Source organism: Antrostomus carolinensis, unplaced genomic scaffold, assembly GCF_000700745.2.
Source record: "Antrostomus carolinensis isolate BGI_N321 unplaced genomic scaffold, ASM70074v2 scaffold17301, whole genome shotgun sequence".
In the NCBI taxonomy this organism is placed as follows: domain Eukaryota; kingdom Metazoa; phylum Chordata; class Aves; order Caprimulgiformes; family Caprimulgidae; genus Antrostomus; species Antrostomus carolinensis.
The window spans coordinates 11333-38400 of record NW_010295054.1 but is presented as its reverse complement, the minus strand read 5'-3'; the positions used below and the strand labels follow the sequence as shown (position 1 = coordinate 38400).

The following is a 27068-nucleotide window of genomic DNA, read 5'->3' as shown; positions in this document are numbered from 1 at the left end:
CAGCCCAGGATACGGTTATTGGCCTTCTGGGCTGCAAGCGCACATTGTCTGCTCGTGTTCAGCTTCTCATTCACCACCACTCCCAATTCCTTCTCTTTGGAGCTGGTCTGAAGCCACTCATCAATCAACCCATCCTGCAGCCTTTCCCGTATGGACATAAGGCGGCACTCCTGGGATTCAGGGAGTCATTCTTATTTTCACTTGGCAGTGGGGAGCCAAAACGTTCTTGATTTTGCAAAGCTTCAAACATTGATTGGACACGGCTGCTCCTACCATCAGCTGGTGCAGTGCCACCCGATGAATAAATCTCGCACGCAGCTGTAATTACCGCTTAGCTTGTGTTTAAATGCAGCATCACTGATCTGCAGAACGCATGAAAATCCATATGGAAATGCATGAAATGATCTTGAATGGAGCAGAAAAGTACATGACAACATCCATTTTCAGCTGCCTTTGTTCACCAAAAAAAAAGGGAAAAAAAGAAAAAAAAGGAAAAAAAAAGAAAAAAGAAAATAAGGAAAAAAAGAAAAAATAAAAAATTTAAAAAGAAAAAAGAAGACAGAAGAAAAAAGAAAAAAGAAAAAGAAAAAAGAAAAAAGAAAAAAGAAAAAAGAAAAAAGAAAGAAGAAAAAAAAGAAGAAAAAAGAAAAAAAGAAAAGAAAAGAAAAGAAAAGAAAAGAAAAGAAAAGAAAAGAAAAGAAAAGAAAAGAGATAAAAGAAAGAAAAGAAAAAAGAAAAAAAGAAGAAAAAGCATTTATCTGTATTCAAATTCTTGGGTTAACTCACGATGATTTCATCATCAACTGTAACACCATTTCGTAGGCTGCTCTTTCTGTAGGGAATATATTTCTTCTAATAGGCCAACAAATTCTTCTGCAGCCAAGAGGAAAAGCCTTTATTGGCAATAAAGTCCATGTTGTCTAGTAGAACTCCTGATGTTTTCCAGACCTAACGCTGCTCTGGGCCAGCTCCATCCTCTCACTGGAAGTGAAATGTTCCTGGGTTGGTTCAAATGTCTCCCACCAAGCAGGCAGAGATTCCTGGTCTGTCCACCTGCCTTACTGCAGCAACTTGGCCTGGAGCTCGCTCCCAAGGGACCTGGTCACTGGCAGGTCCATGGGTAGACAGCAGAGGCTGCTTCTGGCAGGGATGTGTCCCCAGGGCACATGGGAAAGTCTCTACACAGTAGCTGTCCCCAGCCCTCATGGAGGAATGTTCCTTGGAGATGGTGCCTTCATCTCATCTCCTACACCAGCGGGCTGTCCCATACAGAGTAGCCCAAGCTGATTTTATCATGCACACATCCCTGATGCATCTTCAGCTCAACCCATTCCTGCAAAGACCTGGGAGCAACCCAATATTATTGGGTGGGCTGCAGGAGCCAAACCCTCCAGGGATGGTTGTCTGGTGACAGGAGACTACAATTGCAGAGCTCTCTGAGGTTGCTCATGACCATAAGAGAGGAAGAAAGGAAAAGTGTGTGGTGAGCAGGACATTTCACCAGCCCAGCCTGCCCCAGGTGACAGCCCTCCCTGATGGGAACAGTCAAGATATTTTGGTATATGTCAAACAAACCTCCTCCTAACAACGATTCTTCTGAACATTCTCTAAAGGGATGAGAAACTCCATGAATTTTCCCTCACATGTCTCTGCTGCTGGATCAGGCCTGAACTGAAACCAAAATGCTGCAATACCACAGGCAGAGCCATTCTCAGAGGAGCCTCATCCTGGCAGCCACTGAGAAGGACCAGAAAGTCCATTTGCATAGCACAGACTTTACACACCCAACACATCCACCATGTCTAAGATAACTGAGATATTTTTAGTGTGCAGCCAAGGGTAAAATTTCCAGGTTGTGGGTCAGATCTGTCCACAGCAGAGCATTGGCTGGTTTTGGTGTCCATGGTTTCTGGTAGGGATGCTTAAACAGGATTGGAAAACAGAAATCCCCATAGCTTGCTAATAGGTCAGGAAAATGGACAGAACATGATTCCCACTCCATCACCAGCAACACATCTTCTTCAGCATGGTGAGTGGAGAAATGAGGCCCCTGATTGAAGTCAGCTCCCAACAGACCCACCTCACTCTTTGTAATTTCGCCATCATCCAGCTGTGGGCATCCTCTGCCTACATGATAGGAGCCCACAGATCTCATTAACTAATGCTTCCTTCGTAGCACGAGATCCGAATCCCTCACCAGTGCTGTCCCCCCCTCAGACACCTAGAACTACAAAAACACTGCAGCTGTATCTATTTTTTTTCCTTCCAGTTTAGAAATGGAGATGTTAATGCTACTGCCCCAACTGCCATAAGTGTGTAAATAGATGTCCTAGTGAATGTCCCCAGCCAGGGGCTGATCAAAAGGTTCAAGTCCTGGGGACTAGTTTCATCTGCAGTCACAGCTGTCTGCTTTCCAGGCCTGGAGTCATTCTGAGTCATTAGCTGATGAGATTGCCTTGGGGCCAGATGGAATCAGCCACCATGTGATGTAAGGAGCGCTGGGGTGAGGAGCCTTCGTGCCTTTGTTGGTGTGCTCACTGGTGGCCATGGCCACAGTGGGCTGGGTTGGCTGGTGTCTCTTTCCTCTTTGGGCTGAGCGGTTGAGTGGCACATGGGTGAATGTGCTGCATGGGTGAACATCCTCTGGTCAGGGCTCCTTCCCAGAACAAGGCCATCATTATCCCTAACTCTCCATGGCTTATTTTTAGCCTCTCCTTTCCTTTCTTTCTTCTGTTTTTTTGTTTGTTTGGGTTTTTTTTTAATTCCAGAAAGCCATCAGCTTCACTGTCAGTGGGTTTATTAAAAAAAAAAAGCATCAAACCCATCTACTCTGTTGCTTAAAGATCTAGACATAGATCCTGCTCATTTCCAGGGTGCTGAGTCCCACCATGCCTCATCCCTGCTCCAGCCCAGCTACTGTCCTTCAGAGCTGGTCATCAGAAGGAAGCAGAGGCTTACAAAAAGCAAGAGCCAGCCTGGAGCTGTTGAGCCTTCTTCTGCTTCAGCCAAAGTTTGATCAGTGCCTGTGTCTGTCCTGGCGTGTGGAGGACACCTGCGTGCAGGGCCACCAAGAGAGAGGACCTTGTACAGCCCGAGCCATGCATCATCCCGGCGAGCTCAGATTTATGTAGCGCCGCTGGAAAGATCCAGCCAGCCCCCATAAAAATCTGCTTATAAAACAAAGGCGAGGGTACCCTGTGGCCAGCAGCTCTGTGCTAAACAATGATTTAAATCACAGAGGCTTTATATAAACAGCAGCATTGCTCAGATGAGGACACATCTAAAAGGGATCACACCACCGCCAGCAAACCACACTCACCACATCTGCCCCTGCAGCAGCTCCCGGCGGGGCTGGCATTAAACTCTCTGGTTCTCCAACAAGTATCGTGTAAAAGCAAATGTAAAAGCATATAGAACACGGCAGTTGTGGATCCCTCCTTTCCCCATCTCTGATAAGGATTCAGACCAGGAAAACCCCTTCCTGGCATGGTGAGAGGTTCTGAAGAGCTTCCATGCAGGAATGTCTCAGGAACAGAGCAGAGATGCTCCACGGGGGATGTGTGGAGGTCTATGGAGATGTCTACAGAGAAACAAGTGGGAGAGAGAGCACAGCTGTTCCTGCACCATAATTAACGAGGTTCAACTCCAATGTGGCAGTTTAACAACCAGAATGAGGCAGTTTTTCAGGCAGGGTAGCAGAGCTGGGAAATTCCTTGCTGCAGATATGGCTGTTAGATGTTTACATTGCTTCAAAAAGCACCTGGACACATTTCTGGAAGAAAAATCCTTGTGAGGTGATAAATAGAAAGATATCACCCTTCTCTTTGAGGTTCTGTTATCCATATGAAGTATTGGAGGCTGGGAAAACTGAGCACTGCATACTTGCCCTGTACTCATGCTCTTCTGTCAACGGCTGCTCTTGGACATTGGTTAAGCTAGGTGGGTCATAGATCTGATCCAGACACATTGTTCTTCTCTTTTGTAAGAGCTCCGAGATATATATATATATATAAATCTTTATCATCCCCTCTTATCTACCATCCAATTTTCAAATTCCATTGCAGAGAGATGAGCCCACATCTGCTTTCCCAGGGTGGCTCCAAAACCCTTTCTGAGAAGGCTCTTAGCATTGGCTTTTCCTCCAAAGCCCACCTCTCCCCTGGCCAGATCTCTCTGACCACCACCTCAATCTGCATCCCAGTGTCCTTTTATTCCAGCAGTAAAGTGACTGTGATATATTGGTGACCAAACCACCACCGGTGAGCAGAGCCAGCTGGCAGCTTACACCAGATGATCAGCAGCTCCATCTCCCTGAAGTACCTTTGATCTGGGGTTGCTATTTAGCGACACTGCTCATCTGCATGCGATTCTAAAAATGATCCTGGATCCAGTCATGCCGTGGAAAACTGCAAGCCTAACTAGGACAGCTAAACTCCAACCTGCTTTTGTTCATTCCTCCTGCCTATCATTAGTCTTAATATCAACCTGTCAAGTTGATCTTGCTGTACCAGCCCTGCAGAACCTGCTGTGCAGCTCCTTGTCCTGTTCCGTGGACACATCTCTCATTTGTACTCAGCAAGGTCTGAGCAAACAGCTGGTGGCCCCGGTCAGCAGCAGGGTCCTGCTTCAGTGCCAGGCAAAAAATATGCATCACCATATTGTCCTCCAATAGCAGGGACCATCCTCCTCCTTTGCCACGGGGAAGGAATGAAAACCCAGCGTGGAGTTCATCCAGCAGAGTTCATTCAGGAACATAACCCCAGTAATCTCTGGGCCTGGTGAGCATCACTCCTGCTGTGAGCAGCCTGCAAGAAGTGGGCATCAGAAGTGGGTTGTCTCTGGTTGGATTTGGGGGAGGGAAGCTGGGGAGTGTCCATGCTGATACCTCATCTGGTTGGACATGAGATGAGATTTATCATCAGGAGCATAGAATCATAGGATGGTCTGGGTTGGAAGGGACCTTAAAGCCCATCCAGTTCCAACCCCCCTGCCATCAGCAGGGACACCTTCCACTAGACCAGGTTGCTCAAAGCCTCATCCAACCTGGCCTTCAACACTTCCAGGGAGGAGCAGCCACAGCTTCTCTGCCCAACCTGGGACACTGTCTCACCACTCTCACAGCAAAAAATTTCTTCCTCACATCTCACCGCCATCTCCCCTCTTCCAGTTTCAAGCCATCACCCCTTGTTCTGTCACTCCCTGCCCTTGGCCAAAGTCCCTCCCCAGATTTCCTGGAGCCCCTTCAGGTACTGGGAGGCCGCTAGAAGGTCTCCCCGGAGCCTTCTCTTCTCCAGGCTGAACAGCCCCAACTCTCTCAGCCTGTCCTCACAGCAGAGTTGCTCCAGCCCTCGCATCATCCTCGTGGCCTCCTCTGGACTGGCTCCAGTAGGTCCATGTCCTTCTGCTGTTGGTGGCCCCAGCACTGGAGGCAGCACTGCAGGTGGGGTCTCAGGAGAGCGGAGCAGAGGGGCAGAATCCCCTCCCTTCACCTACTGCCCACACTACTCTGGGTGCAGCCCAGGACACGGTTATTGGCCTCTGGGCTGCAAGTGCACCTTATCAGCTCGTATTGAGCTTCTCCTCCACCAGCACCCCAAGTCCTTCTCCTCAGGGCTGCTCTCCATCCATTCTCCACCCAGCCTGGATTTGTGCTTTCATAGCTGTTGATTATTTAAGACACATGTTGTGTCACCGCTGTGATTGATGGGCCCTGAGAGTGGGTTGAGGTTTTTTTTTCTCCCTTCCCCTAAAATTATAGAGCGGATAGCGCTGGGCATGGTGTCTGCAGGAAGAACGCTAAAGACACATCAAGCTGTTTGTCCATCAGTGAAATGAAGGAAGAAGTCAGGGTACAAGCTAAGGTCAGGTACAGATAACAGATGTTCGAAATGCCTATTTCCATCCATGAAGGAAGAGCACTCGAGAGGAGACATGTTCACATCTAGAGCTGGATGAGATGCCTCCTGCTCATGACAACCTTGATTAGAAACTCAGCCTTTGCCAGGACACGATGTTGGTTGGACCTGACCCTTGAGTGCCTCTGTAGATGGAGCAGAAAATAACCCAGCGGTGATTCAGCTGCATCTGTTGACAAACGGGGATCTGCTTTTTCAATCAATACAACACAAGCCAACAAAGCGAGGCTGGGGTATCCCACGCACAGCCTTTCCTTCATGGAGATGTGGACAGAGGCCAGGACCAGCAGGACAGAGGAGCAGCTGGGAAGATGCTGCTGTCTCCAGGCTTGTTCTCCTGAAGTTCCCACTCCCCTGCCTGCAAACCCACCTCAGACCAAGGCTGTGGATGCCACTGCACTGCCGCTTCTCCAGTGCTGAGGACATGAGCTCGTCGCAGTGTGAGCCCCTTGGGTGTGGGCAGTGCGAGCTGGATGCTGCCTGCCAAGACTACCCAGGTGTCACCTTTGAGGCAAGAAAAATCCAACAGACCCAACCCATTTTATTGCCATCAACCTCAATAGATGTGAATGTAGGTCTGTCTAAGCCTTCCCACAGGTATCCAGCCCTGACCACAGCCTGGAACCCCAGCTATGCTCCTTCATCCACGAAGGCAGCCAGCAGAGCCTTTGGCATAAGCAGCAGAACCCTGGGAGAAGGTTCCCATGGTGGCAGAGTGCCTGGGGAGAGGTCCTCATCCACGCACTGCACGTAGGCTGCTGCCAGCAGTCTGCTCCTGTGGGATAACTGGGACAACAGTCCTTTCTGCATGCAGTGTCTCCAGCATCAACGGTGCTGCTCCCACATGCTGTTGAAAACACCAAATGAAGGCACAAGAAACTATATTTACTCCCTATTTTCATTATTATTGTGTGGAGAGATTTAATACCAACTAGTCCTTCTTGAGGAGCATCCACCTTTCGTAGCCTTGGTTCGATGAGCTCCTCCCCCTGTATTTGGGAAATGCCGTTTCTTGTGCGTTTTGCTTTTAGCAGCGTTAATACAGTCGGGCTTCACCTCCCTGAGCCCCATCAACTGAGTGACTCAGAAACCTGCAATCTGCTCCAAAACAAAGCATTTGAGATAAAAGATAGCAGCAGTAATGGAGCTGCTGGCTCAGGGGTGTAAATGCTAGAGGGTTACTCAAAAACCTTCTAACCTTTCTTCAGCTTGTTTTAACCCCTGCAAGCCCTGGGCAAGGCAAGCTGCAAAGAAGAGCTGATGTGTCATCTCAGATACACTTCTACTCCAGCGTGCAAACCCCGGAGCTGGGAAGTGGAAGGAGCTGTGATGCCAGCACTGTGCAATGAAGATGATGCAGAACGAGGAGAGCTGAGCACTCGCTCCACAGTCTCCAAAGTGTTCTTCTTTCTGCTAGTTAAACAGATGCCACCTTCTGAGGGGATTGTTGTCATCGAGCCTGTTGCCCACGACAACTAATTATCACCAGCAACAGTTTGGTCTTGTGTCCAGTTCTGGAGCCCCCAACAGCAGAAGGACATGGACCAGTTAGAAGGAGTCCAGAGGAGGCCACGAGGATGATGCGAGGGCTGGAGCAGCTCTGCTGTGAGGACAGGCTGAGAGAGTTGGGGCTGTTCAGCCTGGAGAAGAGAAGGCGCCGGGGAGACCTTCTAGCGGCCTCCCAGCACCTGAAGGGGCTCCAGGAAGGTGGGGAAGGACTTTTCATAAGGGCAGTTAATGAGAGAACAAGGGGAAATGGCTTTAAGCTGAAAGAGGGGAGGTCTAGATAAGATGTGAGGAAGAAATTTTTTGCTGTGAGAGTGGTGAGACAGTGTCCCAGGTTGGCCAGAGAAGCTGTGGCTGCTCCTCCCTGGAAGTGTTGAAGGCCAGGTTGGATGAGGCTTTGAGCAACGTGGTCTAGTGGAAGGTGTCCCTGCTGATGGCAAGGGGGTTGGAACTGGATGGGCTTTAAGGTCCCTTCCAACCCAAACCAAGCTGTGATACCAGAGGTGCTGTTATCCAGGACCATGTGTGGCAATTTTTCCCCACTTGGGTTTCCCTGTTCCGAAAGAGGTGACACCCCCAACACATCCCACCCTCTGCCAGCTCAAGCTTGCACCCAGCAGACCGCCGGGTCCTTCCAAGCAGCGTGGGCAGAGAGCACCAGCTCTCCAGCAAAGCCTCAGAGATACCTCCAGCAGGAACCAAGGAGAACAAGCAGCAGCTAAAATCAGCATCCTGCATCCAAACAACATCTCACCTGGATGTCCACATGTCAGCCAGGCCATGGCACGCTCATCCAGCTGAGCTTCATGGGGTACATGCTCAACTGCAGCCAAGTCCAGGGGAAAAAAAATATCTGCTGCAGCCTGAGATGGGAGAAATTCCAGGGGAGAGCAGCCAAAGGAGTAAACAGTTTTGGAATGTGGCCTCAAAACCAGGACTCGAAATGTTGTATACCTTCATATAAATTGATTGCTGACCCTCATCGAGAGTACCAGGAACAGGTGAAAAGCAGACCGAGGCAGCTGCAAGAATTTAAGTTATGGAGAAACACAAGGAGAATGATGGAAAAGACTAGAGATGGGGGAAGAGATGAAGAGCAGGAGAAGCAAAGGGTGTGTTGGCAGGAGGTATGGGAGGTGGGTGCCCAGCAGCTGGGCTGGGGGCATTAGTGTGGGAGTGACCCTGAGGCACTGGGCTCACAGAGCTCAGCTCATCTGACACCAGGACAGACTGAGTATTGGGGATAGTGCATATTCTTCTGTCACAGCACCAGTTAAGCACTGGGAAGCAGTGCCCTCAACCAGACAGATGCTAGAGACCTCCCAACCAAAGTTCCTACAGAGATATCCTAGCTGGGATTGGAAGTTGGATGTTGTCAGGGAGGAGAGGGTGGATGGGATGGATCCTGCTTGGCTCTCCTCCCTGTGTTGCTAACATCCTGTCCCCACGAGAGGCTGGCAGGCTGCTTTAGCTCCCCCAAACCTCTGATCCCCCAAAGTAACTCGGGTGGAGCCAGGCACATGAGGCTGCATCACCTCCATGGACAAGGACATGAAGATGGGTGAGGCTTTCCAAGCCTCAGAGCCAGGCTGTATGCAGGATCAAATCACATCTGGGGCTCATTCGCTGTCGGGCAGCCAAGAGGAACACCACATGGAAGAGCTATAGACTGTGTACGACCATAGTGAGAGTGAGAACCCCCTGAAGTCCCAGCACACGACCTGGGGTTTGGAGGATGCTGCTGTACACAAGCAAATGATCACAGGTTGAAGGCAGTAATGACAGTAACAAACTCCTGCATCACCGTGTCGCTGTCCTGGTTTCACTGGGATGGAGTTCATTTTCATTTTAGTAGCTAGAATAGTTGTGTTTTGGTTTCAGTGTGGGGTTTGTTATGAGAAGAATGTTGATCATATACTGATGGTTTTAGTTGTTGCCAGAAGTTGAAGGTCATTGTGTTTTGCTGGTCTGCAAGTGCAAAGGACTGGGAGAGGAAAAGCGTAGTAATTAGCAAAACCCTAAATTGGCATTTGGCTCTGCCAATGAGATATTCCATCTCATATCACTTCATGGTCAGTATATTAACCAGGGTTCACCAGACAATGGGGGGATTCTCTCAGGGATCACTCGAGCTTGCTCTTCCAGGACTGCGGTTTGGGTTTGGGGACTTGTCCTGGTTTTGCTAGGATAGAGTTAATTTTCTTTTTAGTAATTAGAATAGCTGTATTTTAGTTTCAGTGTGTCAGTGTTTCAGGGTGATAGATCAGGCTGTGTTTGACTGCAAGCTGCAAGTAAAAGGGTGAATCCACCCAAACCACCACAGGACTGTCTCTGCTCCGGGATCACCAGCCAGGAACAGGCTGGGCATCAGTTGGTGGGTGGTGAGCAATTGCACTGTGCATCACTCATCTGCATATTCCATTACTACTGTTATTATTATTATTTTATTTCAATTAGTAAATTGTTTTTATCTCAACCCACGAGTTTTCTTACTTTTACCCTTCCAATTCTCTCCCCTGCTTCCTGGGTGGGGGAACAGTGGGAGAGTGACTGTGTTTGGCTGCAGCCAAAGGATTGAAACCACCACAGCTGCTGTGATGCCCGGTCCTTTGACCAGTTTGGCCAGTTTGTAGCAGATTTTTTTTTTCATTTGCTGCACTCCCAGCATTAAAGGAAGATCTCAAAGGCAAGAATCATAAATAGGGAATGTAAAATGGAAGAGAGTTGGGTCATCAAAAAATACACAAAATTCAGATGCAGGAAGTGATAAAATTCATCAGGGTACTGCCAAGAGCTGCAAGAGGAAAAGAAATTCCTTCCTTCCTTCTCTTGCACCTCCACTTCCTACCATCACCTTGAAGTATTTAGTTCCCAAGGACAGAGGAGAGCCTGGATCTCTGCATAACAGCACTGCAGAGCTGCCTCGCTCTGCGGGGACATGTGGAGAAAGGCAGCTGCCTCCTCAGTAACAGGAGCTGACACTGGTTGTGAATAGATGAGTGATCGTGGCTTCAGCCGTCACAGCGGAGAACCTGATTCCAAATGAAGTCCCATTCATCCGCCCAGGGCCCATCATAAGGCTATTACGGGAGCGTCTGTCACAAAAGCACAATGGATTTAAGTGCTTGAAAAAGGGCACAATACAAATAAACCCGCTTAGCTTATATATTTTTCTCTGGGTGACGCGATTCTTGCAATTCTTTAGCAGAAATGAATAATAAAACCGATGGGCAGACAAAATATGTGATGCGAGCAGGGTCAGGTTTGTTTCTCACCTTCATGTAGAGTTTGGCTGGCTGGTTGTTTTTCCAGGCTAGCAGGGTAGGCATGGAAGTTGGTGGCAGTGAGTTTTCTCAGGTAGCAGAGTGCAGGTCCCCAGCACACCAGGCATCCTGCTCCAGAGTCCTGGCTCACAGCACTCCTTCCAGGACACACATGGAAAACCTTTCCTTCTTTGCTGATGCATCAGGGAAAGCATCTCCAGAGGCAAGACAGGGCGGTGTGTTTGGGACAATAAGATGTTTAAAAATAAAATCATATTTAGCTAAACTGAAAGAGGAAGTCAAGCTTAGACTTGATGGCCATCCTGTGTGAATGGTTCCAGCTCATACTGACTTGTACTCCCCAGTAAACTCATACTCACCAGGGATAACAATGTCTTATCCTCATGTACAAACACCCAGCTCCTCTCAATACATCTCACGTGCTCAGTGCTCCTGGGGCTAGAGGTTAATGCACATCAAACCCCCTTTAAGAGGAACCAGCGTGGCTGTGTACAGCTCAACAGCAGTGGGAAAGGCTTTACTATGTGATGCATCTCTGTGTTTATAATTTGTATTCAATTGCAATCCAAATTCCTTCCGCTTTTCTTTATAAATTATCTTTGGTTGGGTTATTTTGAAAAAAAAAAAAAAAGTGTCTTGCATGAGAAAAATGGATTGTGGTCATATAAGCGCAGTTGTTGGGTGTCTCTACAAAAACATTTCACACCAAAAGACAGGATTTTATGCCCAAAGTTTCAGACTGTGGAGGCACTGCCTATTGTCATAGATTTTAAGACTAGAGCAGAATAAGGGTAAATGTTTTAAAACTATCCAAAGCTAAATCATAGGATGGTTTGGGTTGGAAGGGACCTTAAAGCTCATCCAGTCCCAACCCCCCTGCCAGCAGCAGGGACACCTTCCACTAGACCACGTTGCTCAAAGCCTCATCCAACCTGGCCTTCAACACTTCCAGGGAGGAGCAGCCACAGCTTCTCTGGCCAACCTGGGCCAGTGTCTCTCCACCCTCACACCAAAGAATATCTTCCTCACTTCTCATCTAAACCTCCCCTCTTTCAGCTTAAAGCCATTTCCCCTTCTTCTGTCATTAAATGCCCTTATAAAAAGTCTCTTCCCAGCTTTCTTGTAGCCCCTTCGGGTACTGGAAGGCCACTAGAAGGTCTCCCCGGAGCCTTGTCTTCTCCAGGCTGAACAGCCCCAACTCTCTCAGCCTGTCCTCTCCTACACCCTCCCCAAAAACCCCCTGATTTAAACTCCCAGGTTTCCACCACCTAAGCAGACCCCTGGATTTTGTCCAAGCACTGCATCTCCCTCGGTCCCAGCCCTGTGCTGGATTTCAGACTGAAGCAGTGACTCTCTCGGGCACATTCGCGTCCCTTAATTTGAGCTGACTGAAGGCAAAGCAGCTCATCAGAGCAAGCTGCTCCACCTCCCTCCCTGCTGCTCCATCTCCCTCCCTTCCCAGTGGAGACAGAGGCATCTCCCAAAGCTGGCTCAACCTGTCTGTTCTGGGAGCATGACCTATATGCTCCAACCTCTTGTCTGAATAAAATGTTACAAAAAAAAACCATGTGTGTCTACAGCATCCAGCACAATGGACCAACTGGGACCTTCGTCCCTCAAGGAATAAAAATAGCAAGTAATATTAAAGCTGTGTATTTCCACAGATTGCAGGCAGGGCTCACGACACACACATGCTTAATTTCCTGCTCTCAGTTCACTATCAGTTCTCATGCTTTCAGCAGTGGGGTTTGTTAATGTTTCTTTTTCCCCAAAATAGGATTTTTATTATTTTTTTTCCCTTTAACTACAATACATTCAACCATGAAAAATGAGATTGAAAAAGATTAAGAGGGAGCTGAAGGATTCATCTGAGATTGAGAAAGATGAATGTGTGTCTTATTCTTATCTGTTTTCTTTTTCTTTTCTCTTTCTCTTAGCTACCTAGACAGCTTAGATCGAATCGGAGCTGCAGACTACCAGCCCACAGAGCAGGACATCCTCCGAACCAGGGTCAAAACAACTGGCATTGTAGAAACCCACTTCACATTCAAAAACCTCCACTTCAGGTTAGTCTAAAACTGCATCTACCGCTGAATTTTCAAGGCATCTATTTGTTCACAGGGTTTCCCCATAATTCCCAAAGGAGAAGTTGTTAAATTGCTGGTTACCACAGGGGTGGCTGCCAGTGCAGAGGACACAAGATGAAATCTCTGGTGCTCTTGTCTTGAAAATTATTGAGGTGTTCATAGTACCTTCTTCTAACCCAAATGACACCACTTTATTGGGAGCTATATTCATAGAATCATAGAATCATGGAATGGTTTGGGTTGGAAGGGACCTTAAAGCTCATCCAGTCCCAACCCCCCTGCCATCAGCAGGGACACCTTCCACTAGACCATGTTGCTCAAAGCCTCATCCAGCCTGGCCTTCAACACTTCCAGGGAGGGGGCATCTACAACTTCCTTGGGCAACCTGTTCCTGTGTCTGACCACCCTCACAGTGAAGAACTTCTTCCTAATATCTAATCTAAACCTCCCCTCTTTCAGTTTAACTTACGTATCTTGGCCCCAAGTCTGATCAAGTTCATAAATTTGGCCAAATTTGTTCACAATATTTGGCCAAATCTTTTCTCTAAGGTGGGTCAGTCCCATGTGGTTAATGCTATATATTGACCATCATGATGCCGGCCAGTAGAGAGGAGAGAGGATGAAGATAGAAAGCTGCAGACACAGTATTTAGAGCATATAAAACTCAAGAGCATGTGGTCTCCACCTCCACAGACCCTTTTGGGATCCAGCATGCTGCTGAGGCTCTCCCACAAATCCCCATATCCCTGGCTGTAAATGCTCCTCCTTGTCCTCCTTCAAGCTCTGGAGGAGAAGACCAAGCCTATGGTTAAAGACTTTGTGTCCAAACTCATTGTCTTGGGAGCTTTCCAGGTATCCTATGGTCAGGAAATGCCAAGACTGCTCAAGTTTCCTCATCATTAAGTAAGCACGGGCACCCATGGTCTTCTCTTGTGCTGTAGGCTCTTTGATGTCGGGGGCCAGCGGTCAGAACGCAAGAAGTGGATTCACTGCTTTGAGGATGTCACAGCGATCATTTTCTGCGTCGCGCTGAGTGGCTACGACCAGGTGCTCCATGAAGACGAAACCACGGTGAGTCTAACAGGGTCTTGGAGGCCCCAACACTTCTTTAGGGGAAACTGGGTAACCAGCAGCTGCTCAGAGATCGCCGAATGCTCACTGGGGTGCTACAGTAATGTGCTTTTGTCGGTCATTTCTGAAATCCTGGGGGGAAATTGTCCTCCTCCACACTCTTCAAAATCAAGTCCTGCATGCCCAGGTAATGCTTCCATGCACCTGGAAAGTCACGGTGGTTTATTTCTCCTTTCTAGCTGACCTGTGTGTTTTCTAAACGTATTAATGGGACCTTATATCCAGAGGGGGAGGAGATGGAGCTAGAGGGGCTTTTAAAACAAGGAAGCGGCTGTGCCACAGTGCAGAGGTGCAGGACAGCCGTGGACACGCGGGGCAGGCTCAGACCAGGAGAATAACCTATTTCTTCAGGCTACAGAAATTCATTTTCTTGAGTGAGACTGGAACTGTTTGATGCCTCAGGTAATTTGCTCTAGGAGAGTTTTTATGACTTCCCACTGTGACATTAAGCTCAAAATACCATCTGGAAATAAAGCTGGCGAGTAGCTGTGTGCTCCCTGGTATTCGAGAGCAATTAATACAAGTAGATTAAAACCACAGAAAGGATGCAGGAAGACTCATGAGGGTATTCTGGCCATTCGTTCAGTGTGGTGGGGATCCATATTCTCGGGGTTACCAGCGACTGCGGCAGGCACCCAGTTGCATTTGTCTAATAAAAAGGAATCAGAGGCCACACTCAAGCTTTGGTAATGATTTCATCCATGTCCAGCCTGTGGCAGCACAGAGGGCTCGCTCCTGCCAGCTCTGCCTCTTGAAGGATCTTTATTCTCGTGCTGGTAAAGGTGCCAGGCTTGCAGAAAGCTATTGATGAGGGATCAGTGATTGCTATGAGTTATCAGTTGTCTCTTCCCAAAAAGACTTGGGGGAGGGCTGTGGTTTCCAGCCTCTTTGAGCCAGGTTTATGAGCTCTGGCAAACTGTTTGATGAAGTCACTTGGTTGGTTGGGTCATATTGATGTCAGAGTTCAGGGGGGTTGGAAGTAGATGATCTTTAAGGTGCCTTCCAACCCAAACCATTCTGTGATTCTATGATATTAACATCATGACTATGTCCCTCCAGACTGACTGAGACATCCTACACCCTCTTCTATATAATCCTCTGTTGTCACCTCCCTCTGACGCTGGTCCTGATATGCTCAAGGATGCTCAGTCCTGTAGGATTTACTGGGAAAGAACCAAAATCTCTTGATGTGGATTGAAAAAAAAACAGCCATTAGCTCAATGCCATAGAACCCTGAAGCTGGGCAGGGGAAACACACCCAGGAGATAAAGAAGAATAGGCAGGGAGAGGGCAGATCCACGGGGCAGAGAGCCACACTGTGATCTGAGCAGAGGTCAAAGTGTTCTGTAGGTGTAACTTGGGGTGTAACACCGAAAGTGTGAAGCCAAAAGCAGCTTTTAATCCAGGTCACCTTTAGGTGCTGGTCTTCACAAGCCACAGAGCTTTGTGATTCAAAGCTACGGAGCATAAAATGGAAAGGTTTGAATGTCATTTTTGAAATGTCAGCCTTAACTCAGCTCCTCTGAGATGGATGTTACAGCATCTCTCCTGAGGATGCTGAGCTCTACCAACAACTGTCTGTCACTCAGCACCAGTGATGAGCAGAGTGTCAGCTCAGCTTCCAGAAACCAGGATCTGCGTCTGGAAAGCAGGCAAAGCCTGCTTTCCGGATGCAAAAGCAAAGTTGAATCTGCCTCTCTGTCTCAGCATTGACCTGCAATTTCAATCCCTTTTCCCAAAGCATTTCTGGGGATGCTGAGCAACAGGAGGGCAGAGGCAGTCACTGTTCATTTTACACATAAATGGGGGAAAAGATTCGGCAACGCCTCCGCCTAACCCAAATAAACAACCCTGAGCGAGGCCAATGCAAATAGGAGAGACGAAGGTGTCAGATCTTGTCTGCCCTATTATACCCCCGGCGTTAAACAGCAGGTGGAAAACATGACGCCCACAGATTCTCTCCCAGTTGAACCCCCAAGCATTCGGTCTCCTCCCTGCTCACGTTGTTCCTCTCCAAAAACCCAGCAGTAAAAGCAGCATCTCTTCAGTCAGCTGATTTGCCGTCTGTCTGCATCCGTCACATCTGCCGGCTTTAATGACGTAAATCAGCTTTTATTGCTTCTCACTTAGAGAAGAGAAAGGGGAGGCAGCTGAGAGAGTGAGCTGGATGCTCTTCCTCCATCTTCATTTTTTATAGCAATGCTTACTACAGTCCAGCTGTATTAAATCCACTGAAGGTTTGAGAGCTGTACAGATGTCTCTGTGACTATGTAAAGACTTGTAGATCCATTTCTGACATGGAGCCATGAGAGAGAAAGAGCCCTACTGCATCTCAATGTCCCCAAAAAACACCACTTGCAAAGCTGGTGCATTGGGAGAACGGTTTTTCCTCTTGCCCTGTTGATGACAATCACAAGACTTCACGGGGGCTTTTTGCACTTCTCCCAGTCAAACCACACTTGAGGCGGGTGAAACTGCAGGTCAGATAAAGTCAGTCTGCAACACGGAGCAGAGCTTGCCTTCTTAAGCTCAGTTAGTGTGGAGGCATTGGGATCGCTGTAGTTGTAGGGTCAGCTTGTCTCACTGAAAGAAGCTCATGAACAACAGGTCTGCTGGGAATCCTTTCAGACAAGACTGAGCAAAGAGGTGGTGAAATAAGGCTTGGTGAAGCACCCACTGACCGTCTCTGCCCCTAAAAGTAAAGCTTGGCTCTGTGCTCATGAAAGTTTTTTTGTGGTGTGTTGTGCTCTTTGTTTTAAAAGACCGAGCACCCATCCTCCTGCAGCAGCTGCCATTGTGTGTGAAGCCATAAGACCAGACAGTCTTTTATAAGGGATATATTTTCTCTCCAGTTCCCTGCCACAAAGAGCAAAACTGCAGGACTCAAGAAAGGCAAGTACTTTTCTATGTCCGGATCAGAAAGACACAAATAAAACAAAGAAAACTTTCTGCATCTGTGATTTCTAGGCCCCCACACCCATAAAGACCAGGCTTTGCATAGAAACCCCTGGCTGTTGAATCCAGCCTCTCCCATTGCCCCAAACCCCTCCTCACACCGCTCTTGGCAGATCTAAACTGCTTCCCTGCGTGCCTGGCTGCCAGGGGAGAGCAACCAACCTCCAGGGACATTCAAGCAGTGCCTTTCTCAGTCCCTTTGCTGCCAGTCACAGCCCACAGACACAGCTCACAAGGCAGAATTACACCTTCTGTCCAGCCCATCCAACACACCAGACACTGTCTTCGAGATATTACACCTGCATATCTGCTTTCCTGAGTCGGTCACAAGGAGCTGCAGGGCTCTCTGCTGTATTTGCACACAGTGGGAACGTCCTGCCTTAACTGACTGAACACCTCCATGAATCATGTCTTTGCATAACGAGGCTATGTTGTCTCATTTGGGACCTATCTGGATGTTTTATAAGCTGAGGTTACAGGAGGAGAAGCCTCAGATCTGTAATCTGGGAGGAGAGAGGGACAGCAGTCATATCGATTGCTAAAACTGGAGAACATGATTAACAAAGGTAGATTTACCATGTTCCTTCTGAATGGAATTCCTAATGGAGCTTAAAAAAAGGCAGCAATGGTATGGGAGCTGGCATGGGAACTGAAACTATCCTCTTTGGTTTTTTCCTTGCAAATTCAAAGGAGTCATGGCAAGAGAGGGAGATGTTCATGCTGCACATCTGAAAGGAAGATATTTAGGTCACCCATACCTTGCCAAGACACGCAAGTATTGCTCGTGTCCCCATGGCTGAGCACGGGATGGGTTGAAGCATTGTGCTGATGACTCTTGGTGTGCATTAGCGTTGGCCCCTCTTGGTTTGTATTTCATTGCATGACCCGGTTAGCGCGCTCTCTCTGCTGTCATTGGGCAAGGAAAATTGAATTGCAACGCTCAGAAATTGCCTGAGGAGTGACAAAGTGACTTGAGCATCTTAGGAAATAGAAGCAGGAGGGGGAATATGGAGTTCCTGCTCTTAGGATAACCATCAGTGTCTTTACAGTTCGCATGACAGTTAGCACTTCATCACCAAGGAAAACAAAAAAAAAGGTTGAATTGACTGTGTGTTGCAGAAATAACCAGGTCTCCTCCCATGCTCTGGTGAAAAAAAGATGGTGTTTATGAGTGTGTTTCTGCCTGGGGAAGCAGCATCCCTTCTCCCTCACGCTCAGTAGAGAGCTGCTTGCCCTTCACATCAGCTATGGGAACACAATTGTGCGATGACATCTGAACTCAGCTATAAGCAGTTCTGTCTCTTGTCCTGTGCAGGAAAAGTCAACTGGACTTTTAATTTGTGTGGGTGAGTGGTTGTTCCTCTGCAACGTGGCTGCTGGGGCTGCTTTTCTTGTTGGGGTATAAAGTATTTGCAGGTGAAATAATTTAAAATATTGATTTTGAAATAGTAGGTGACATGAAGAAGCCAATGTTTCAAGAGCCCTTTCCTTAAGGAGAGACCCAACGTAAAGTAGGAAAAAGCAGCACAATGGGTCCAAAAGCCAGTGAAGTAATTTATGTCACTTGATATAAAAGCAGGAGGAGTTGTGACCTTTAATGGCTCGTAGCAGAGCGGGCACGTCTGCCCCATCACAGCACGAGTGCTGCTGAGAGGGGCCTGGGGAACCTTTCAGGGACTAAAAGGGTCTTTCACTGTGGATTTACTGGTAGGAGGGGGATTATGTGGGAGGCCTTCACTTCTCACTCCTCCTTTAGCAGCACCCTGTCCTTTTCCATGCAGTACCCAGAGACTGCCTCCTCATCCTTGCGTCTCAGCCAGGGTCTGCCTGAGCTCTTGGAGGTCTCCTACAAACATCTACTGAACAAATAACAGTTGGGAAGGGAAGGGAAGGGAAGGGAAGGGAAAGGGAGGCAGTGAAGCATTCCCGAAGTTCTCCAGCACCAGGATAGCTTGTGTCCATACATGGGCACCTGGGAATCCTCCTGGGATGTGACAGCATTTCCCACGTGGCACCCAGGTACAGCAACAGGAGCATCCGTACCTGCTCACCGGGATATTGCTCTGCACCTTTCCCTTGCCCAGAAAGCTGTTCCTTCCTTTGGAATGATGACATCATCTCTCTAGTGATGGGGAAGGAAAAGGCAGATTTTAACCCAGAACCTTTCCCAGGTAACTAAGGAGGAATGGGCAGAGCAGTGGTTGTATTTACTCAGCCAACCAACAGAGCTGGGGGAAAAATCAGTGTGTAGGGAGGGACCAGAAAGGCAGGTCAGGCAGCCTGGGGAAGCTTTGAAACATGTTCTCAGAGTTTGAAAGGAACAGAGGATTTTTACTGTCACTCACATTTTCTACAGGGATGTGTTGGTTTGGGCTGTGTGTATATTCTGGTTACATCTGGTCACTGTTGCTTGGGAAAACACTCTAATTTCCTAACAGGTATTAACACAAATTAATCAAACCATGTAAGTGCAGCAGAAGGATTTCTGTAGGATCCTTACATGCTCTTGCTACTGTAGGAAAGTCAGCTTCACCCAACTGTGAAGTCCAGCTCAGGCGAAGCCCTCAACTTCTAGTTCATAACCATACTGATGTGAACCATGATGCTTCCCATGCCACAAGGCGCAGTTGCCCACATGGGAAGCATGGCATGGGGCTGGCCATGCTTACCAAGGTGCCACCTGGTAAGTACGGTGACCTCCAAGCTGAGGGCTGCGGAGGAGGAGCTGTTGGTTTAACCCATGGGCAGTGTTCAAGTGTTTCTCCGTGTTTTTATTTTAAATCAGCAAGGGTGTTAAAAATGTCATTATAAATGTTCTGTGAGGGATGCTGCTTAAAAAACGGTTAATTATATTTGCTTTCTGTTCCCCTGACCGCCCTCCACTCTCTTCTCTCCTCCCAAAGGCTTTGGGTGGCCAAGGATCTCCTGTACAAAACCTTTGCGGGTTTCGACACGGTTACAATTTTGACACCACAAGTAGGAAAGAGGAGCTTTGCTCTGGGGCTCCCACACCAACCAGTACACAATGGGTTAGAGAAAACAGCACACAGACACGGGATGAGCCAGATAAGCAACGTCTGGCAACTGAGACCCAACGAGTACATGTGTTTTCACATTTGTACGTGGTCACCTCTTCCCTGTGCGTTGGTACAATGCACAGTGGGGAGATGCTTGGTCATTTTGGGTCTGGTAGGAAATCACGCGCGTCTTCTTTCACTCTGGGTCAGATCGGATGTTTCCTTCACCCACGGAGCCATTTGTCTCTAAATAAAACATCCAGCACCAGCTAAAGCGTACCAATGAAAGTGTTTATCAATAAAGCTCTGGGCTCACAGTGCGTGAAACAGAGCAGGAGAGGGGTGAAGCCCCCAACTGTCTCCTGCACCACTCTAAATTTCCAAATCAGGGGTGGGGGGACACATTACACCCAAAAATCCCTCCAGACACGAGACCGCGCAGCCCTGTTCTCTCTAGCATCTCTCCAGCGGTCGCTGTCACCACTCTCGTACGGGGATTAGTGGGTTTGGGAATGCTGTCCCAAGGAGATGCCGCTGGGAAAAGCCGAGGAGCCGGTCTGGTCTGTACCATGCTTTGCCTTTGATAACCCCCCTGACTCTTGGGTGTGCTTCGTCCTCACCGCGCCTGCTCTCTGCGCTACCCGGCTCCCGGCTGAGAGATGGCCACGCGATCGGCGTGCGCACTCCGGCGTCAGCCTCGGGCGCCAAACATCGCCAGCCTCAGCACCTTCACAGCCTTTCCTCGGCCGTCTGACCTTATCTAGCCAAACAAAGGCCAAAAAATGAGCATTTGAGAGACCCACCAAATTTGGCAGGTATGAAGCTTCTCTTGAACTGAGAAAAAAAAAGAAAGAAAAAGCAAGTTGAGAGTTGAAAGCAGCAGGAAACATGACACTTGGTTGACTTTGCCATGAGCTCTTCTTCCACCACCGGAAAACCATGGGGTGGACTTTGCAACTCTCTAACTGGTCTGTTTTTTCATTCCTCTTATCTCTTCTCCTTTTCTGTGTCAGCTTGTTGGGGTTTTTTTGTTGCATGACCTATAACCAAAAAGCGGACTTGTCGCTGCGTGTGCATGTCCGGCTCTTCTGCTGGCAAGTAGCTGATGTTCTTCTAGAGGCATGAGCTAACATCAGTGGTAGCTGCCTGACTTCTAGTCTCTTTGTTCTTAGACACCTTTCATTACATTTTTTCTTTTTATACTATTTCCTCTTCTTTTTTCACTTTTTTTCCTCTCTGCCAGACACTTTCTGTTGAGCTATCTTCCAAGAGAACTAAAAAAAATAAAATAAATTAAATTAAAACAAGTAAAAGCCCAACGACTTTTAGGCAACAACACTAAAGAAAATAACAAAACCAGGCAAAGCTCACGGCAAGGTCATTTCCAAAATTATGTCGCCTTAATGTCTGCTTCCAACTCTAGATTAATTCAAGGATCCACCAGTCCTTGGTTAATGTATCCAACCAATTGTGTGCCACATGCACTCAAGAAAGTAAAAAAAAACCAAACAAGCCAAAAATTTTTTAAAAATTAATGAAAACATTCTAGAAAATCTGCATGAGCTACACCGACACATAAATCTGATCAAAGGGCAAAAGTAACTCCCCATCCATGCATGGTGCATGATGATTCCTACGAGCTGGGATCCTGTAAATTATACGCTGTGCAAAATCGAAACAGCTCTGTACATGGAAATGCCCTTGAGTTACTAACTGTCTGTCGGACGTTGTAGGGATTGCATCTGTGTATGTATACGTTCAGCTGTATGTATGCATACATTTATCATGTATATCGTAGCTTTTCTTTTTTTGTGTGGTACATGTTGAATGTTCTCCAGTTGCTGCCTTTAGGCCTGATGTGATCTCCCCTTTCTGTTGCAGAACCGCATGCACGAGTCACTGAAGCTTTTTGACAGCATCTGCAACAACAAATGGTTCACAGATACATCTATCATCCTCTTTCTAAACAAGAAGGACATATTTGAGGAGAAAATTAAGAAATCTCCACTGACTATCTGCTTTCCTGATTATACAGGTAATGAGAAAGCTGGCTGTACAGGAACACATGGCAAAGGCATCACGGAGTGCTCCCCATCCAGGCTGACACTGTCGTGTATCATAGGCAAGGAGTCTAGAGATGTGTAGCTAGAGCTTCCCTCCAAGTCTGATTTCAGTAAATCACCCCCAACAGCTTTACAGAATCACAGAATCAGAATCCCAGCATTGCCTGGATTGGAAAAGCCCTTTAAGATCATCGAGTCCAACCATGAACCCAACACTGACAAGTCCCCGACTAACCCATGTCCCTCAGCACTGTGTCTACACAACTCTTCAATCCCTCCAGGGATGGGGACTCCACCACTGCCCTGGGCAACCCCTTCCAATGCCTCAGAACCCTTTCAGCAAAGAAATTCTTCCTCACCTCCCATCTCAACTGCCCTTGGTGCAACTTGAGGCCATTTCCTCTTGTCCTGTTACTTGTTCCTTGGTTGAACAGACCCACCCCCACCTCTCTCCACCCTCCTTGCAGGGACATGGACAGAGCCAGAAGGTCTCCCCTCAGCCTCCTTTTCTCCAGGCTCAACAACCCCAGTTCCCTCAGCTGGGAACTCAGCACACTTGTGCTCCAGACCCTTCCCCAGCTCCGTTGCCTTTCTCTGGACGTGCTCCAGCACCTCCATGTCCTTCTTGGAGTCAGGGGCCCAACACTGAACCCACCACTCAAGGTGCAGCCTCACCAGTGCCCAGTGCAGGGGTGAGAGAACTTCCCTGCTCTCAGGCTTGCTGATATCTGGACATGGAAACACTTGCAGTTAAATGCAGATGGCAAAAAAGGTGCTTGATTTTCTCATGTGCTGGCCACCCATACCTCTCAACCCATAGCTCAGATAGAGGAGAGCCACAGCCAGCTATGCCCTGAGCTTGGCTGAGGAGAAGGAGGCCTTAGTGCTACTTGGAGATCAGAGCAGAAGCTCTGCAACAGGGCAGTGTGCAACAAGCCCTGGTTTCTGCTGGCTGCCTGGCATCTGGCCTTCTAATGATGAGAATACATCACCCATGCAAAGGCTGCAGCTGCATCTCAGCAGCTTCCACAAACCCTCATTACCATTCCGAGACAGCATAAAAATAAACTTTTATTGTCATGAATTATTTAAACTCACCGGAGACATCCAGATGAATCAAGCCGACAGCCAGAGAAGCAGATCTCTTTGTCAGGAAACATAGTTGTGAACCGGGAGTACCAAGAGTGTCACATTTCTGGGCAAGCCAACAAATTATTAACCAGAGTTTCCTATCTCTAAGCACTTGAATTTTCACTGTGAATAGGCAAAAGCGATCCATCATCGCTGCCTTGGGCTGAACGGTCTGTGGCCATGGAGCTGAACGACTCCGTCTGAATTCAGAAGAACATCCTCAGGCAGCCTCTCCAGGGAAGGTTTGGATATTTGTCACTACCAACACATTTCAGCCATCTACTCATCTGCTTGGTCCAGACAGAACCAACATATTCCTGATACGTTAGTCATGGACATTTCACAGTCTTTACAGTTGAAAGCTCACAATATGCCAACCCCAAGTTTTTCTGGTTGCAAATTAGATTGCTGCTTGCCATCTTTTGGGTGGCTTGTAGAGCAGTTCGTCACCATCCTCTTTATAGCAGCACTTCTATGTACTGGAAGATTTTTGCCATGCCCTCTTCCCTCCATGAAGCAAACCTTCACCTTTCACTCCTTCCGGAGCACATTTTGTGGACATGGTTTTGTGGACCTTCACTGAAGTCTCCCAGTAACCCCGCTCAGAAATAATGTTCTTACATATTCCTGATGGCAGAGGGACTAGAATAAGGAGGAATGTTGGTTTAGATATAACTTTTCCTTCCCAAGCTATCCCAGCCCAAGAGAGGGGTTCAGTAGCGGAGCAGACCCTCGTACACATGCAGAGGAAAACCAATAGAGCTTGTTTCTGGAGTACCTCAGCCTCAAGTGAACCCAATCAGTCCTCCCCAAATCTCAGAGTACCCCAGAGATGCTCCAAATTCTTTCGAGGTGCCATTCTGGAAGCTGAGATTTATCACAATGCTGGGGACCCTCCACAGACCTCTTTTCTCTCTCATGTCATCGAAGAAGGCTGGAAGTCCTTCCACTGATCCAACGGGGATCTGAATCAGAGATGAAGAATATCTCACCCCAAGGGGTTCAGCAATGTCATTAAAAGTTGGAAGTTAGCTCGTGCTAACGTTAAGCCCAGACCTTAGACCCAAGCAGACACTTAAGCTGGCTCACCCCTGCTTTGCTGACCATGGTTCAGAAGATGAAGCCCTTGTGGCCTTCTGAAAAAGCAGCATTATTAGAAAGTTGTCCTGGAGTTAAAAAAAAAATTATTTGATGAAAGCCTATAAATCAAACAAGTGGACTTTCAACATCACAGGTCGGTTCCACAAAATGCTTTTAATAAAATGAAGTTTCTGATGTCCATTAGTTCTGCTGACAAAGAATTATTAGAAGACTTCATCCACAAATTCACTCGCTGTATGCTGGAGCTCTGACTGTTTCCATCCCCTTAATTCACTCATGCTTTTAAATAATCCATAATACTGAGCAAAGCAGCAGCAGGATCCGGAGTGTGTTTTAAACCAAGCTGGTATTAGTGATTCCCTGCTCTCCCGGAAGGAATCCAGCATCTAAATCCTCCTGCCTTTGAACAACCAACATCCCTTGCATTAAATACCCTCCTGGCTGTGCACAGCAGGTGGAACCATTCCCAAATTCTTTACGTGGATCTTCATGCAAGAACCTGCTCCCAGAAAACATTGTGCTTCTCTTAGTTCAAGTAACTTCATGATTAATTCATGATCTACATGAGATTGTGTCTTCAACTAGCAGCGCATGTACATTTCCCCCTCTACTCTGCTCTTCTAAGGCCCCACCTGGAGCACTGTGTCCAGTTCTGGAGCCCCCAAAACAAGAAAGACATGGGCCTGTTAGAACAAGTCCAGAAGAGGCCACGAGGATGATGCGAGGGCTGGAGCACCTCTCCTATGAAGACAGGCTGAAAGAGTTGGGGCTGTTCAGCCTGGAGAAGACAAGGCTCCAGGGAGACCTTCTAGTGGCCTCCCAGTACTTGAAGGGGCTCCAGGAAATCTGGGGAGGGACTTTGGCCAAGGGCAGGGAGTGACAGAACAAGGTGTGATGGCTTGAAACTGGAAGAGGGGAGATGGAGATGAGATGTGAGGAAGAAATTCTTTGGTGTGAGGGTGGTGAGACAGTGTCCCAGGTTGGCCAGAGAAGCTGTGGCTGCTCCTCCCTGGAAGTGTTGAAGGCCAGGTTGGATGAGGCTTTGAGCAACGTGGTCTAGTGGAAGGTGTCCCTGCTGATGGCAGGGGGCTGGAACTGGAAGAGCTTGAAGGTCCCTTCCAACCCAAACCATTCTATGATTCTATGATTCTACATGTAAGAACAAGTCATCTCCCAGATCAACTGCCTCCAGCCACAGCACAAGTAAGCTCCTCTCAGGCAGATCACAATATTTCCCATCAATAAAGTGTCACGAAGGGTGGGGGATGCAAGAGGGGCTGCAGTCCCGGCCACTCAGAGAAACTGAGTTTATTGGACCTAAGCAGGCGTCCGAGCGGAGCTGTGTGTGTGATCCCCCATGAGAAGGGATCTGCTCTGCTGGGTGACGGCTCTTAGGATTCTTTAACACAAAACCTGATGGTCAATAAGGTTTGGTGCAGACATTTCTGTACATCAAACCAAGAAACTCCTGGTGGCATGATTGGAGCAGAGGGTGCTACAGCCTGAATTTCTCAAAAAGAGGCATGTTTTATATTAACTTTTTTTGGATTTTGGTTGAGAAAACCCCACTTTGCTCTCTAACAGAGGCTGGATCTTTTCATGGCCTTTTCTCTTAGTGATTCAGGGGAAGGAGGACACAGTTACCAATACTGCCTTCAATTCATGGACATTTTAGCTCCTTTTTTCCATCAAAAGCTGAAATTTTAATCAAAAATATAAAAAAGGAAAAAAAAAAACCTAAACCTTTACACCATGTCAAGCACTTTCCACATTCCTGGCAGGTTTTTTTTTTCTCTTTTTTGTCAACATGATATGGAATTTCTTCTGGTTTTTCCCCTCGTAGCCTCAGTTCCCTCATCCATTTCATCTCTATAGACTATAAACAGCAATTCGGAATAAAAATACAGCTGAGCTGACAGTTGGAGAGCATCTCCTTCCTTGCAGCAACCCTGGTTGGTGACAGATAGTGCCCATCCCTGAGATGGAGATAGTGCCCATCATGAGATGGAGACAGTGCCCATCATGAGATGGAGACAGTGCCCATCCTGAGATGGACATAATGCCCATCCTGAGATGGAGACAGTGCCCATCCTGAGATGGAGATTGTCCCCATCCCTGAGATGGAGACAGTGTCCATCCTGAGATAGAGATAGTGCTTATCCCTGAGATGGAGACAGTGCCCATCCTGAGATGGAGACAGTGCCCATCCTGAGATGGAGATAGTGCCCATCCTGAGATGGAGACAATGCTTATCCCTGGGATGGAGATGTGGCAGCTGGGCCGCAGCAGCCCCATACGATCTCCCCAAGTCCCTACAACAGGGTGCTTGCAGGCATCCTACAGCTGGAAGGTTTCAGGATTGCTTTAACTGGCTCTTTTTCCTTTCATCTCGGCTCTCTTGTAGGCCCCAACTCTTTCACAGAGGCGGTGGCTTACATCCAGGCTCAGTACGAGAGCAAGAACAAGTCCCCCAACAAGGAGATCTACACGCACATCACCTGCGCCACTGACACCAGCAACATCCAGTTCGTCTTCGACGCCGTCACGGATGTCATCATCGCCAATAACCTGCGGGGATGCGGACTCTACTAAAGCCCTCTCCTCTCCTCCCCTCCTCTCCTCTCCTCCGGTCCTGCAGACAGGTCCTCACTCTCTTTTTTTTTCCTCCTCAGAAGATGATGAGGAAGAAATAGATAAATCCCTCCTCCCACCCCAGAAAACTTTGCAGCGAGTTCTGCTTTCCCCAGCCCCGTTTCATTTCCTTTGGGTTTATTTTCGGTTCATTCCCTCGCTACCTTGTTCTCCTCCTCCCTTCCAATCCACAGTGCTGTAGAGGGAGCTTACGCATTCCCCACCATGTGCATTTCAACTGCCAAAA

At 47.9% G+C, this 27068-nt stretch overlaps 1 protein-coding gene across 1 annotated transcript in view; it reads left to right on the top strand.

The window, feature by feature from the left end:
• The window catches only part of LOC104532612 (guanine nucleotide-binding protein G(o) subunit alpha), a 44863-nt gene extending 18081 nt beyond the window's left edge, over positions 1 to 26782 (top strand). The window contains exons 3-6 of the mRNA XM_010177861.2: positions 12643 to 12771; positions 13734 to 13863; positions 21777 to 21930; positions 26595 to 26782. Coding sequence (XP_010176163.2) covers positions 12643 to 12771; positions 13734 to 13863; positions 21777 to 21930; positions 26595 to 26782 — 601 coding nt within the window. The remainder of the gene's footprint in view (positions 1 to 12642; positions 12772 to 13733; positions 13864 to 21776; positions 21931 to 26594) is intronic.
• Positions 26783 to 27068: the final 286 nt, after the last annotated feature.